Source organism: Biomphalaria glabrata, chromosome 7 (genome assembly GCF_947242115.1).
Source record: "Biomphalaria glabrata chromosome 7, xgBioGlab47.1, whole genome shotgun sequence".
Taxonomy (NCBI): Eukaryota; Metazoa; Mollusca; class Gastropoda; family Planorbidae; genus Biomphalaria; species Biomphalaria glabrata.
Genome location: NC_074717.1, coordinates 18,819,400 through 18,834,815, shown reverse-complemented (window position 1 = coordinate 18,834,815; position 15,416 = coordinate 18,819,400). Strand labels below are relative to the sequence as shown.

Here is a 15,416-nt window from a genome sequence, read left to right as displayed (position 1 = left end):
ATAAAGAGTTTGTATGTGTGTGTGTGTGTGTGTGTTTGTGGTATGTCTTGAACTCATTAGTGCTACGTGTCAAGAGAAGGCTGAGTAGTTTAAGAAAGGGAGAGTAATGATTGAGAAATTTTTAAAACAAATCGAATTGACAAATTAGAGTCGCAAAAGAAGCAAAAAATAAAATTGAGTGCTTTTAACATTTTTACTTCCATTTTGACTTGGTGACATACAAATATTTTGATAGGAAACTCTTTCAGTGTTTAGAACTAGTTTATGTGAATGTTTTGATAGGAAACTCTTTCAGTGTTTAAAACTAGTTTATGTGAATGTTTTGATAGGAAACTCTTTCAGTGTTTAGAACTAGTTTATGTGAATGTTTTGGAAACTCTTTCAGTGTTTAGAACTAGTTTATGTGAATGTTTTGATAGGAAACTCTTTCAGTGTTTAGAACTAGTTTATGTGAATGTTTTGATAGGAAACTCTTTCAGTGTTTAGAACTAGTTTATGTGAATGTTTTGATAGGAAACTCTTTCAGTGTTTAGAACTAGTTTATGTGAATGTTTTGATAGGAAACTCTTTCAGTGTTTAGAACTAGTTTATGTGAATGTTTTGATAGGAAACTCTTTCAGTGTTTAGAACTAGTTTATGTGAATGTTTTGATAGGAAACTCTTTTAGTGTTTAGAACTAGTTTATGTGAAATTAAAATTCAACATGATTCCTCGTTTATCTTATTTCTGAGATCGCACCTTACATTATATCGCAAGAAAGTTTTTTTTTTTTTAATGAATACATCGAATAACACTTCTGTAATTTCTGTAACTGCCTTCAGATGACATAGTTTATTAATGTTAACAAGAGATTGTTTGATTTATCATTTTATTTTCTCTGAAACTAATAAATTAAAAAAAAAATTCTGATGAAATTCTAACAAGAAGTTCAGTAGAGGAGAAAACGTGTCAGTTAGTCTGTCATGACGGACCAAACCAGATGCATGCAACTGTCATTCAGTTATTGGGGGATTGGTTCAGGACACATTTTTAACATCTGGTCTTTGTTTACATTTTGATGTTTACAAAGCTTATAGGAACTCACTCCGTCTGTCTGTCTGTCTGTCTGTCTGTCTGAGATAAAATAGACAATTTAGTAACATTATTTTTACATTTTCTTGGCGATACTTTTCAGTTACGAAATTCTTTAGTCTTTGAATCAGAACAAGAGTTGACAAAACTCCTAAAAGTCAGTCACTTGTTAGCTAATGATTCTATGAGAAAGAACTGGCTTCCATTGCAATATCTGCACGTACAGACGAATATTAAAATCGTTTGAAATGGTTTCAACGTAACTTTGTAACGTAAATAACTGACCGGTATGCAAGTCAATTCTTGTACCAGGAGTGAGGCGCAGTAAGTCTGCACTCAGAATTCTAATGAGTATGCATGGAAAACAGTTATGTAGATTTACCAGCTTAAAGGTCAACCAGCGCCCAGAGAAAGAGAAAATGTCAGAGAGAAGCTGAAAGAGAGTGAGAGAGAGAAAGAGTGAGAGAGAACTCTGTAACACTCAAAGTGTTGATCTCTAGATGAGGTCACAAAGTTGGAGGTAAAAGATCAAGGGGGAGGAGGGGGTGAAGCTTAACAAAATTACAATTAGTCAAATCATGGTCGAAGTTGTTCATCCATAGCCCCCCCACACACACACACATATCTCAGCCCAGTCTAACAAAGATGAATGTGGTAAGTGATGCCACATTATACACTTTGAAACGAAACTCATGAGTAGATAAAAGTGCTCAAGGAAATAAATGATACATCTAAATATTTCCCATTTTGAATGTAGTGTAACTTCTCTTGAACCATTGGATGGGGGTCTAGATTTGCTCGTCATGCCTGCACATTCTTTGTATTACATACGCTTGTTGTTGTCAAGAAGTTGACTTTTTTGGTCCACATTATTGAAACATTTTCTCGTCTTGTTGTTGTTGTTGTTGTTTTGTACGTTCTAATTGCAACATTACAAGTTCACTAAAATAACAAAACCACATTTACAACAAAGTCTTATATTCATTGGTAAAAGTAAGGAATAGTCATTGTGTTCATAGCTAAATAGCCTAAGGTCCAAGTCGCGTCCAAATTTCGAAACTTTGAGTTTTACATGTAGCTACAGATGAAACGTGAAAATATTTCTGAGGTTTCTGGAAAGTTCCAAACATAGAATGGAAAACATGTTTATTGTCAACCCAAAGGATTTAAACCATTCTAAGACACATTAATGGTCATGTGACATTGAGAACTAAATGTTTGCTCTTCTTGTGAGATCAAAATGAACTATACAAGATACAACTGAACAGGCTTTCAGCGATGGCGACGTCTGGAAAAGCCAAAAATAAGTGGGTCATTGAAGTTCTTTTTAGTGATTTGATGTAATATATTAGTTCTTGTGTTTCATTAATGCTAATGTTTTGATTGTTGCTCTATTATTCTGGTAAAGCATCAACTCTTGATGTGTATTGGTACTTGCATGGTAGACCTGTGCTGTTTATTTGCTTCCAACTGATATATAAAAACATGTCCCAGTGTTGGATAGTGCGTTTGTAATTTTTCACACTAAGTACATTGTTGTAGTCGCAGGAAGCACAGAGTTGTAACAATATGTTTGACCTTGAGCTATTTCTGTTTATGTTCTACCCTGAAATTTGAAAAAAAAAGCCTGATGGATAAAATATCCAACCATCATCTGGATCTGTATTTTGGTTGAAAAAGTTTTTAACTCTTTCTCTCCGTAATTATTTTCCACGATAATTTATTTATTTCGCCCTTTTGTGTTTCACTACCCTGTTATGATTAAACTTCCATAACTTTTGTATGTATTTAGGAAATGTTGTATGTGGTATATAATTATAGAAGAATGCATGTTCTTTTTATATAACATAAATTAAAGTTTATAAAATCAAAAATTAATTTAATTTAATGGGTCAAATTAATGTTGGCTGTGAAAGAGTTAAAAACAAGTCCACTTAGACCTAAAAGTGATATCTTGTCTTTAAAAACTTCACTTTTCACTTCTCTATACGTCACCTACTTGCCCGGAGCTTCATTAGAAATATTTCACACTTAGATTTATGAAATTCATATTTTCCGAAAATATTTTGTACAAATAGTAAACTTTGGTGACCCGTCAAAATAGCGCGGACAAAATAGCGCCGAGAAAATAGCGCGGACAAAATAGCGCCGACATAATAGCGCCGACAAAATAGCGCAAAATTTCCCGACAAAATAGCGCAAGACAAAATAGCATGGACTTATATATTATATGTATAAGAGTACCGGATTATTAGTAATTTAATGTCCTGACTATGTTCGACTCTTCAAGAAACTTCTGGAAACTGAGTGTGATGTTAGATTTTGATAAGGCAAGTCAAAATGCAGTAAGCACAGTACAGTGTTCCCTACGACCTGAATTGTCGGTTGTCTATTCCATCTTGTATGACTATTGGGAGGACAAATATATTGATCGCCAGAGACGAAACCGCAGAGTGACTCCAAGGACAATCTACCACAAACAAACAATTCAGTGGAGGGATGGCACCATGCATTTCAACTGTCTATTGACGGTCATCACCCTAATGTGTAAAAGTTAATCTCTCACTTCCTCAGAGAACAGGAGAACATTGAGAACAAGATTTTGAGGTACAATGCTGGAGAACGAAGTAAAGCTGCAAGCAGGACAAAGTACCTCTAACTTAACAGACGACTTGAAGCTATACATGTATGGAAACAAGCCAGTGATTTAATTTCTACGTGACATTTCCTATAATTTAACTTTGTGAAAGTTTGTGTGTGTGTGTATATTTGACAAGTATCTTTGCGTGTTTTCGAAGTACACTTTTATAATGTAAATAAATGCTATATTTTGAAATTATTCAGTTTACCTTATTATGATTTTTGCTTATTTATGTTTTAAGATATCTAAAGTGTTTCCTGCAAAATGACTAAAATATATTTTCTTCTGCGCTATTTTGTCGGCGCTATTTTGTTCGCGCTATTTTGTCGGCGCTATTTTGTTCGCGCTATTTTGTCGGCGCTATTTTGTCCGCGCTATTTTGACGGGGTACCGTAAACTTTAGAGAAAGTAGTAGCTCTGTTTGATAGAAAAATAAGTATTCATCAAGACTTTAAAATATTTGTTATTCAAGACTGCAGCCTTGTCAAAATGAAAATGTTAAAATTTACTAATGCACTAAAAATATAAATTAATCTAAAATGTAAATTAAACAAAAAAGTTAAGTAATTTAAAGAAAGGTAAGGGTTATAACATTCCGTTGTTAATTAAAACAATGATTGGTAAAAGTCATTACTGTCTTTTGTTACAAAGCTTATATCAACTCATTCCATCTGTTTGTCTAGGTGGAATATTTTACGCGTAATTTCTCCCACTACCCATTCTCAGATCCAGTTGAAACTGTGCACAATTCAACATTGCCGAAGACAACACATAAATCAATCCAAACATTAACCACCAAGTTAATCAGTTGAAATTGATTATATTTTATATACAAAATCTACCAATGTATAGGGACATATACCTCCTCCAGAAATATTAGCTCGTTTGCTAAAGTAACTAACAATAAACTATTCAAACATTTTTTATAAGCACTTGAACAGCTCAGTGGTTACAAGTCAGCCGTCCATCGTCGAGTTTGAATTAAGACTCGAGAAACTTTATACAAAATTGCTTTTGAGAAGGCCACAAGGAAACCCTCTACCAATAACCCCTCTCCCAACTCTCCACACAAGGGATTGGACCAGAGCACGCACACTGAGCATGCTATAACCGTGAAAGTAACGCTAAACAAAAACAATTAGTAAAAATATTTCCAATCCACAAATTTATTAGTTACGCTAGAATAGTCTAGATCTATTAAAAGTTTATCACATAAATGATTCAAAATAATTAATGCAATTTCACTCTATATTTGTTTTTAAAAAAAAAGTATTTTTCATATTTTGCTTTCTACAATTTAAATTTAGCTTTTACAGGACTTTAGAATCCTAATATTCTAGTTTTGTTAAAACTTAAAAGAAGTGAATAATTTTAGTGCAATATAGGACTTTTTTTTCAATGCTACTAAAGCTGCCTCTGTGCGCCTATTTCTCTCTCTCTCTCTCTCTCTCTATATATATATATATATATATATATATATATATATTATATATATATATATATATATATATAATATATATATATATATATATATATATTATATATATATATATATATATATATATATATATATATATATATTGAAGAGGTATTTTTTTAGCATCAAACCCCTCTGAAGGGGGGTTTAAACTCAAAAACCCCTTTTGGCAACGCTCATAGCATTTTGATCTAAATCAAGGAAATCCTATGCCGAAGTGGGAGTCGACCCCTTAGAAGATTGTGATATAGCGTCGCATGAGGTTTGCGGGGGCATGTTCTCCGACAAAATGAATTATGCATAAGAAGAGTTGCGATGATATCCTAGTACAACTTGTCGCCACACATTCATGGAGGTCCTCAGAGCAGGTGGGAAGAGGCTTCAGACATTACCAGTAACAGATTTTTATGGAAACAGCTTGACGGCAAATGCGCCGAACGGCGCGCGAGGGTCTAAGTCAGTAAGAATAGCACATTAGGTTTTTGAAATAAAACTTTTTAATAGCAGGAAAATCCAGTGTAGATACCTCAGAATATGCACTTTGTTGGCTTTCAATACCAGAAATAGTGCTTGGCGGCGGGGCTACGCCCCGCGATCCCCCAGACCCCCTTGATGGCAATGGCAGGGAATTTACAATGTTTTCACTAACTGCAGGAAGAACCTATTCTAGGGCACAAGAAATAAAAGTCTGCCGAAAGAATGAAGGGTCAGAATGTAATAAAGATGATTTACACACACACATAAATTTTAAAAAATTTTCCTTGGGGGGGGGGGGAGAAAAAAATCCCTCCAACCCCCCCCCCCCGAAAAAAAAAATCCTGGCTACGCCCATGATATATATATATCATATATAGGATTTCTATTCGTCATTAAAATTTAAATATTTCCCTCTCTCCCTCTCTCTTCCTCTCTCTCACTCACTTCTCCAATTTTTCCGTCACACAAAGACATTTCCCCCTCCATGTTGTATGACATTAATGCACATGTTTGTATTTTCAAAATGTGTTTGTCCTTCAGGGCGACTATCTCGGAAAAGTTTGCCAGTTACTATGGAAACGTGAAGTCGCTGTTGCTAGGCAACGACTTGACAGGAAGGCGTCAGACATGCGAAGAGAACCCGTTTTCAACAGAGAGAGAAACACAGCTAACTGGCTTCAAGAGAGACAAGGAAGGTGAGCCTACATGTTTCACTAATTAGAGAGAGAGAAAGAAAGTCTAATACATTTTTTTACATTACGATTTACCTTTGCCAGTTTTTTTTCAGGAGTAAGTAGAAATAAAATATATTGGTACATGACTCAGTTGCCAGGAAAGCGATTTACAATATGCTGTAGCACCAAGTTAGAGACATTATGCAATCTTTTCAAGTATGTGTAACACTTCAATAAAAGAAACTAGATCTGGGGGACGGGGGGCTCAAAATGAAGTCCTAGCTGCCGAGGGGGCAACATCTACTTTTAGGTACATTTCATTTCGATGTTTCAATCAAATCACATCGGGCAATTATCCCTTTGGTCCAGCTGGTCAAATGAAACGAAACTTGTGATGTTACAAAACGGTTGGGTTTCAGTTTGTATCCATCTCTTTCTTTACTTCTCTGTCTGTTTCTTTCTCTTTCTTTACTTCTCTGTCTGTTTCTTTCTCTTTCTTTACTTCTCTGTCTGTTTCTTTCTCTTTCTTTACTTCTCTGTCTGTTTCTTTCTCTTTCTTTACTTCTCTGTCTGTTTCTTTCTCTTTCTTTACTTCTCTGTCTGTTTCTTTCTCTTTCTTTACTTCTCTGTCTGTTTCTTTCTCTTTCTTTACTTCTCTGTCTGTTTCTTTCTCTTTCTTTACTTCTCTGTCTGTTTCTTTCTCTTTCTTTACTTCTCTGTCTGTCGTCTTGAGTGTCTATGTCTGTTCTCATTGGCTTTCTGTCTCTCTCTTTCTGACTCTTTCTCTCTCTTTCTCATTTCTCTATATCTCTCTCTATCTCTTTCTCCTATAATGACTTTTTACCCTCGTTTTGAAATTAAAATGAAAAAAAAAAGAAACAAAACAACTTAAAACTTAATAATTATAATATGAAACAATGTCACGTTTAGCATTTCAGGCATACCCTTAAATTAAAAACATTGTTGAAGTCTGAACAGGAAATGAGTTTAATAACTATTGCACCTTGGCGTTATCTCGAGTCAGGTACAATTATTTCAGTTTGGCTCAAGGCGTCGATAGACTATCTCTAGTTCATCATACTTTTGCTTTGAGTGTCGTCCTCAAGTTTGCGGCATGAGTGAATCTGTGATGACTTGTTCTTTATCTCACTTTAAAGTTCCACAGAGATTCAAGTGTTTTAAATTGATCCTGAGTGAATAGAACTCTATCTTATTTACATCTACTACCTCGAAAGGAAGTCAACAAATTCTTGGCCAAATATCAGCGTCACTAAGGAAGACTGGCTGTTGGATCTGACAAATTCTTGGCCAAATATCAGCCTCACTAAAGAAGACTAGCTGTTGGATCTGACAAATTCTTGGCCAAATATCAGCCTCACTAAAGAAGACTGGCTGTTGGATCTGACAAATTCTTGGCCAAATATCAGCCTCACTAAAGAAGACTGGCTGTTGGATCTGACAAATTCTTGGCCAAATATCAGCCTCACTAAAGAAGACTGGCTGTTGGATCTGACAAATTCTTGGCCAAATATCAGCGTCACTAAAGAAGACTGGCTGTCGGATCTGACAAATTCTTGGCCAAATATCAGCGTCACTAAGGAAGACTGTCGGATCTGACAAATTCTTGGCCAAATATCAGCGTCACTAAGGAAGACTGTTGGATCTGACAAATTCTTGGCCAAATATCAGCCTCACTAAGGAAGACTGTTGGATCTGACAAATTCTTGGCCAAATATCAGCGTCACTAAGGAAGACTGTCGGATCTGACAAATTCTTGGCCAAATATCAGCGTCACTAAGGAAGACTGTCGGATCTGACAAATTCTTGGCCAAATATCAGCCTCACTAAGGAAGACTGTCGGATCTGACAAATTCTTGGCCAAATATCAGCCTCACTAAGGAAGACTGTCGGATCTGACAAATTCTTGGCCAAATATCAGCCTCACTAAAGAAGACTGTCGGATCTGACAAATTCTTGGCCAAATATCAGCCTCACTAAAGAAGACTGGCTGTTGGATCTGACAAATTCTTGGCCAAATATCAGCCTCACTAAAGAAGACTGGCTGTTGGATCTGACAAATTCTTGGCCAAATATCAGCCTCACTAAAGAAGACTGGCTGTTGGATCTGACAAATTCTTGGCCAAATATCAGCCTCACTAAAGAAGACTAGCTGTTGGATCTGACAAATTCTTGGCCAAATATCAGCGTCACTAAAGAAGACTGGCTGTCGGATCTGACAAATTCTTGGCCAAATATCAGCGTCACTAAGGAAGACTGTCGGATCTGACAAATTCTTGGCCAAATATCAGCGTCACTAAGGAAGACTGTTGGATCTGACAAATTCTTGGCCAAATATCAGCCTCACTAAGGAAGACTGTTGGATCTGACAAATTCTTGGCCAAATATCAGCGTCACTAAGGAAGACTGTCGGATCTGACAAATTCTTGGCCAAATATCAGCGTCACTAAGGAAGACTGTCGGATCTGACAAATTCTTGGCCAAATATCAGCCTCACTAAGGAAGACTGTCGGATCTGACAAATTCTTGGCCAAATATCAGCCTCACTAAGGAAGACTGTCGGATCTGACAAATTCTTGGCCAAATATCAGCCTCACTAAGGAAGACTGTCGGATCTGACAAATTCTTGGCCAAATATCAGCCTCACTAAAGAAGACTGTCGGATCTGACAAATTCTTGGCCAAATATCAGCCTCACTAAAGAAGACTGTCGGATCTGACAAATTCTTGGCCAAATATCAGCCTCACTAAAGAAGACTGTCGGATCTGACAAATTCTTCAGATGCAATTTTCGACTTCTGCCAACTTTATTTCTGTCGCTCTGGCTAATGTCCAACGTTATATGTGAGTCTTCACTAACAGTTGAATTAGTGTGCATTGTTCAACTGGGATGCCTGCCTCTGTCGCTCTGGCTAATGTCCAACGTTATATGTGAGTCTTCACTAACAGTTGAATTAGTGTGCATTGTTCAACTGGGATGCCTGCTTCTGTCGCTCTGGCTAATGTCCAACGTTATATGTGAGTCTTCACTAACAGTTGAATTAGTGTGCATTGTTCAACTGGGATGCCTGCTTCTGTCGCTCTGGCTAATGTCCAACGTTACATGTGAGTCTTCACTAACAGTTGAATTAGTGTGTGCATTGTTCAACTGTGATGCCTGCTTCTGTCGCTCTGGCTAATGTCCAACGTTATATGTGAGTCTTCACTAACAGTTGAATTAGTGTGCATTGTTCAACGGGGATGCCTGCCTCTGTCGCTCTGGCTAATGTCCAACGTTATATGTGAGTCTTCACTAACAGTTGAATTAGTGTGTGCATTGTTCAACTGGGATGCCTGCTTCTGTCGCTCTGGCTAATGTCCAACGTTACATGTGAGTCTTCACTAACAGTTGAATTAGTGTGTGCATTGTTCAACTGGGATGCCTGCTTCTGTCGCTCTGGCTAATGTCCAACGTTACATGTGAGTCTTCACTAACAGTTGAATTAGTGTGTGCATTGTTCAACTGGGATGCCTGCTTCTGTCGCTCTGGCTAATGTCCAACGTTACATGTGAGTCTTCACTAACAGTTGAATTAGTGTAGTGCATTGTTCAACTTGGATGCCTGCTTCTGTCGCTCTGGCTAATGTCCAACGTTACATGTGAGTCTTCACTAACAGTTGAATTAGTGTAGTGCATTGTTCAACTTGGATGCCTGCTTCTGTCGCTCTGGCTAATGTCCAACATTACATGTGAGTCTTCACTAACAGTTGAATTAGTGTAGTGCATTGTTCAACTGGGATGCCTGCTTCTGTCGCTCTGGCTAATGTCCAACGTTACATGTGAGTCTTCACTAACAGTTGAATTAGTGTGTGCATTGTTCAACTGGGATGCCTGCTTCTGTCGCTCTGGCTAATGTCCAACGTTACATGTGAGTCTTCACTAACAGTTGAATTAGTGTGTGCATTGTTCAACTGGGATGCCTGCTTCTGTCGCTCTAGCTAATGTCCAACGTTATATGTGAGTCTTCACTCAGTTGAATTAGTGTGCATTGTTCAACTGGGATGCCTGCTTCTGTCGCTCTGGCTAATGTCCAACGTTACATGTGAGTCTTCACTAACAGTTGAATTAGTGTGTGCATTGTTCAACTGGGATGCCTGCTTCTGTCGCTCTGGCTAATGTCCAACGTTACATGTGAGTCTTCACTTACAGTTGAATTAGTGTGCATTGTTCAACTGGGATGCCTGCTTCTGTCGCTCTGGCTAATGTCCAACGTTACATGTGAGTCTTCACTAACAGTTGAATTAGTGTGCATTGTTCAACTGGGATGCCTGCTTCTGTCGCTCTGGCTAATGTCCAACGTTACATGTGAGTCTTCACTAACAGTTGAATTAGTGTGCATTGTTCAACTGGGATGCCTGTTTTCTCGCTCTGGCTAATGTCCAACGTTACATGTGAGTCTTCACTAACAGTTGAATTAGTGTGTGCATTGTTCAACTGGGATGCCTGCTTCTGTCGCTCTGATGATATACCCTCGGTTGAAAAACAAACAAAAGACAGCTGACAATGGTAAACTAATGAGAAACAAATAGCACGCTAATGAAAGGCTGTATGTATAGTTCGTCCATCGTGGTTCGATGATGACCACTTTTCATCCAGGGGGCTGAGGGCTTCGCACTGGGGTTTTATGCCTCCTCATGTGGCTGGTGAGACCTATGTGAGCCCGGAATGTTCGGCCGCACACTGGGCAGGTTATTCCAGCTGGAGCTAGTGTCGTTTATCTTTGCTTTTCTTCTCTGGCGTTTTACTTCTGCCAGCGTTGTTCTCTTTTCCTCAGCATCGCACGAAGATCAACAGTCAATTTATCATCGCACAAGAGTTCAACAGTCAATGTATCATCGCACAAGAGTTCAACAGTCAATGTATCATCGCACGATAAGATGTGTTTAGACGAGTTCTCAATGTCAAGATGACCTTGACTCAATGACAGATCTGAAAGAACTTTCAAAAATATTGACAGATTGAAAGTTTCATTTGAAATGTTGATGTAAACACTTGACATTCCAGCAGAGTCTGAGCAGAGCATTTAATAACATGTCGATATCAAAATAAGGGCCACTTAAGACTGTACTCGCTCTTTTATCACACATATATATATATATATATATATATATATATATATATATATATATATATATATATATATATATATATATATATATATATATATATATATATATATATATATATATATATATATATATATATATATATATATATATATATATATATATATATATATATATATATATATATATATATATATATATATATATATATGTGTGTGTTACTGGGAAATGTGGGAAGCGTGGTCGAGAGGCTAAATGCGCTTGAACTTGGCTTGGCTACTGTTACGTTTTCATATTGGATGAGACTCTTTAGACATGTAAACGACAAATCACAGTTTATAAATACTTTAATCTTTATTAACACTGAAAACACTTTCTTGTTCATAGTCCTCCATTTCGGTTCTTCTCCCCTTTCAACACGCAATCGCACCATTTCACATTCACACTAAGATGCGCACGTAACACCCCCCCTGTTTAACAAGTTCGATGCACATCAAACGTCCAAAATACAAATCACTGAATATATTATCAGACTATTCCAAGTTAAAACAAATCGGTAACATATAAAACCATAATGTAATAATTACACAAAATCAAACACAATGTCATGTTAATACCAATACAATTCCAACATGGAATAACAATTATATTCATCACAATAATAACTGTTATTATGAGCAATTGAAACCACTTCCGTTAACATATATCTATAAGTAATCATATTCCTATTAATACAACTCCCCACTCATAATTTTATGCCTGTACAAACACCATCATTCCAGTCGCAATCAAATAGTTAACAAACAAGGTCTATCTTGCTCCATGTATATTGTAGCCTCAACAACATGACCCAGTTTATAACTAACAACACTCCTCCTAGGCTACCATAGCTTTAATCCAATGCTATTTACGTCTTAGTATCCTCAGGCCTATATAATAATTCCAGTCTTGACGTTTCTTTTTATGTATTTCTACCACATCATTTCGATAATTTTCTTACAAATGTAATTTTAATAGAATAATTATAATCCAACCGAACCACACATAATTAAATACATTGTGCAACATCTACGTATCTACTTTCCAGTATTTATACTCTTTTACATTTCCTATGTAGCCTATACATACTTCTATAATGTAGTATCCTTAACCTATATGTATATGTAACAACAATATTTACTTCATTACACATATGTTTATTCATTGTAGAATAGAACAATAATGAGTGTCCATCAGTCCTACCTTTTCTAATCATATCTATATAATTCTAACATTATTGACATGCCATCCTTTCCGCTTCCCTCCTTTGCAATGATGTCCCATTGTGATCCCACTACAGAATGATCTAGCTGTACTGTTTTCCAGCCTGCTATGATGTCCCATTGTGATCCCACTACAGCATGATCTAGCTGTACTGTTTTCTAGGCTGCTAATATCCCTCTCTTTTCTCGTATACGCCTCTCCACTATTGTACCTTGATTCCTTAATTCTAATTAACTGTTGACACTGTCTTCTAATATGCCCCCTTCTCCCACAATTAAAGCATAAGATGTATGGACTTGTACGTCTATATGTGGGTTTAAATCGCTTTCCCTGTACCACTGATTGCCTTACTTTACTTTGATTTGGACCCATTCCTATTGCATTGCTTTCTACCTTATCTGTTAATTCTTTCTTCTCGTGCTCTCTGCTACCCATGTCATCTGATGTATGAGATCTTATGTCTTCTTCCACATCCCCATTTCTACCTCGCGTAAACTTTATCCCATAATATTTCTTCCAATTCTCAATCTCCCTTACTGAACATATTTTCACCCCATGAATATTCCCAATAATTAAATCTATCTCACCCTGATCTACAACACAAGCTTCCACTGTCCCCTTAAAATACGGTGTGTCTATACTAACTTTAGCAATCGGTAATTGTACAATATTCCCATTAAACATAACACACTTCCTAGATTCGCCTGTATATTCATGGTCTTCCACTAAATCCTTATTCACTCCAATAATAGTGCTCCCTGTATCCCTGATGGTCTTGGCTGCCTTGTTCCCTACGAATGTCTGAAAAATCTCCAATGTTCCAGTATCAGATGACAATGATAAGCCTTGCTCTATTCTACCTTTCTCCCAGTCCTTTCTTTCCTGTCTGTTTCCTTGATATCTTCCGTTGCGGCTATCATTTTGTCTTTCATATGTACCACTTCTATACTGTCTATCCTGTGTCTCCCTTGTTCTGTGAGAGTTATTCTGTGTCTCACATGTTCTGTTAAAGGCAACTATTTCTTCTATATCACTGCCTCTAGATAATTTCTTCTCGGGATGAGCCACTTTATAAGCCCTTATCAGTCTTACTATGTCTTCTATGGATTTCGGTTTCCTCTCCAACAGAAATATTTTTAATTCCTCCTGACACTCGTACATCACTTTGTCCAGCATGAGAAATGTCTTAAGACTGTCAAAGGTTTTTTCTACCTCAGCAGTTTCTATCCAGTTATCGAAATGGCTGCTCATTTTGTCCAGGAAGGTCTGCGGGTCATCCTCTGGTTCTATCTCACAATTAACAAACTGTTGGCAATAGAAAGCTTCTGTTTTCCCGAAAGTTCGAAGTAGTTGTTCTTTCACAATGCTGTAGTTACCCTGGTTCATACATATTTTTGAGGGCACCTCCGCTGTAAATGATCTCGACAATAAGAATGTCCATTTGTCTTCAGGGTATTCCAATTCTCTCATTTCTATTTCGAACTTCTTCAAAAAAATGTCTATGTCCATTTTGTCTTCGTTGAATATCAAACCTTTATATTTTGCCAGTTTATTCCCTGTAGAGTCACTCTTTCTTTTATCATTCTCTTTTCCTTGGTCTGTTTTTAACTTTTTCTCTGCTGTCTCTTTTTCAAACGCTAATCTTTCTCTTTCAATGGCGACTAATTCGTTTTTCTTCTCCTTTTCAATGGCTATCTTTTCTCTTTCTCTTTTGTCCTCCTTGTCTAATCTTTCCTTTTCTTTTTCTCTTTCTCTTTTGTCCTCCATGTCTAATCTCTCCTTTTCTTTTTCTCTTTCCATCGCTAATCTCTCCTTTTCTTTTTCTCTTTTCATTGCTAATCTCTCCTTTTCTTTTTCTCTTTCCATCGCTAATCTCTCCTTTTCTTTTTCTCTTTCCATCGCTAATCTCTCCTTTCCTTTTTCTCTTTCCATCGCTAATCTCTTCTTTTCTTTTTCTCTTTCCATTGCTAATCTCTCCCTCTCCATCAACCTTTCTTGTACGTACTTTCTTAGTTCCGCCCCTTCAAGCTCCAACAACCTTCCCTCTTCTTTCAACGCTGCTACCTCAGCCTTGTCCGCCATTTTCTATTAATATTAATCAAATTGAATAGTATCCTGTCACTAGATCTAGACTATATAATATGATATCTCTACTGTCTGTTGACAGGAGATCAACTGTGTATAAAGGACTACGTAGGTTTTACCTTTGCGTTGGGCGCCACTTGTTACGTTTTCATATTGGATGAGACTCTTTAGACATGTAAACGACAAATCACAGTTTATAAATACTTTAATCTTTATTAACACTGAAAACACTTTCTTGTTCATAGTCCTCCATTTCGGTTCTTCTCCCCTTTCAACACGCAATCGCACCATTTCACATTCACACTAAGATGCGCACGTAACAGCTACCCTACCTATGAGATTGGACCATAGCGCTCTGAGCATGCTTTAAGCACGAAAGTAGCACTATATAAAAGCCATAATTTATTTTAACCTCCAGGCAAAGTGAGAAATGATTTTTCATGTCCTACTTTGTCTAGAATGTCTATAGACTAGACTAGAACTGCGTTAAGTGTGAAATGTTGAACTAAAGTAGTTTGTTAATAATATACATTTATCCCCAATACTATTTCCTTTTTTTCACGTCATCTAAAGAAATAAATAACGTTTGAAGCGTGGAGTTTGTTT

General features: G+C 36.8%; 1 protein-coding gene across 4 annotated transcripts in view; it reads left to right on the top strand.

The window, feature by feature from the left end:
* The window catches only part of LOC106052955 (protein-glutamine gamma-glutamyltransferase K-like), an 83,488-nt gene that overhangs the window by 41,674 nt on the left and 26,398 nt on the right, over positions 1-15,416 (top strand). For 3 of the 4 annotated variants that reach the window (XM_056035141.1, XM_056035140.1, XM_056035139.1), the window contains one exon: positions 6,207-6,361. In XM_056035141.1, the coding sequence (XP_055891116.1) occupies positions 6,207-6,361 (155 nt within the window). Of the gene's footprint in view, positions 1-2,237; positions 2,379-6,206; positions 6,362-15,416 lie in introns of those variants that run through there. The other variant, XM_056035142.1, reaches the window with a different exon arrangement.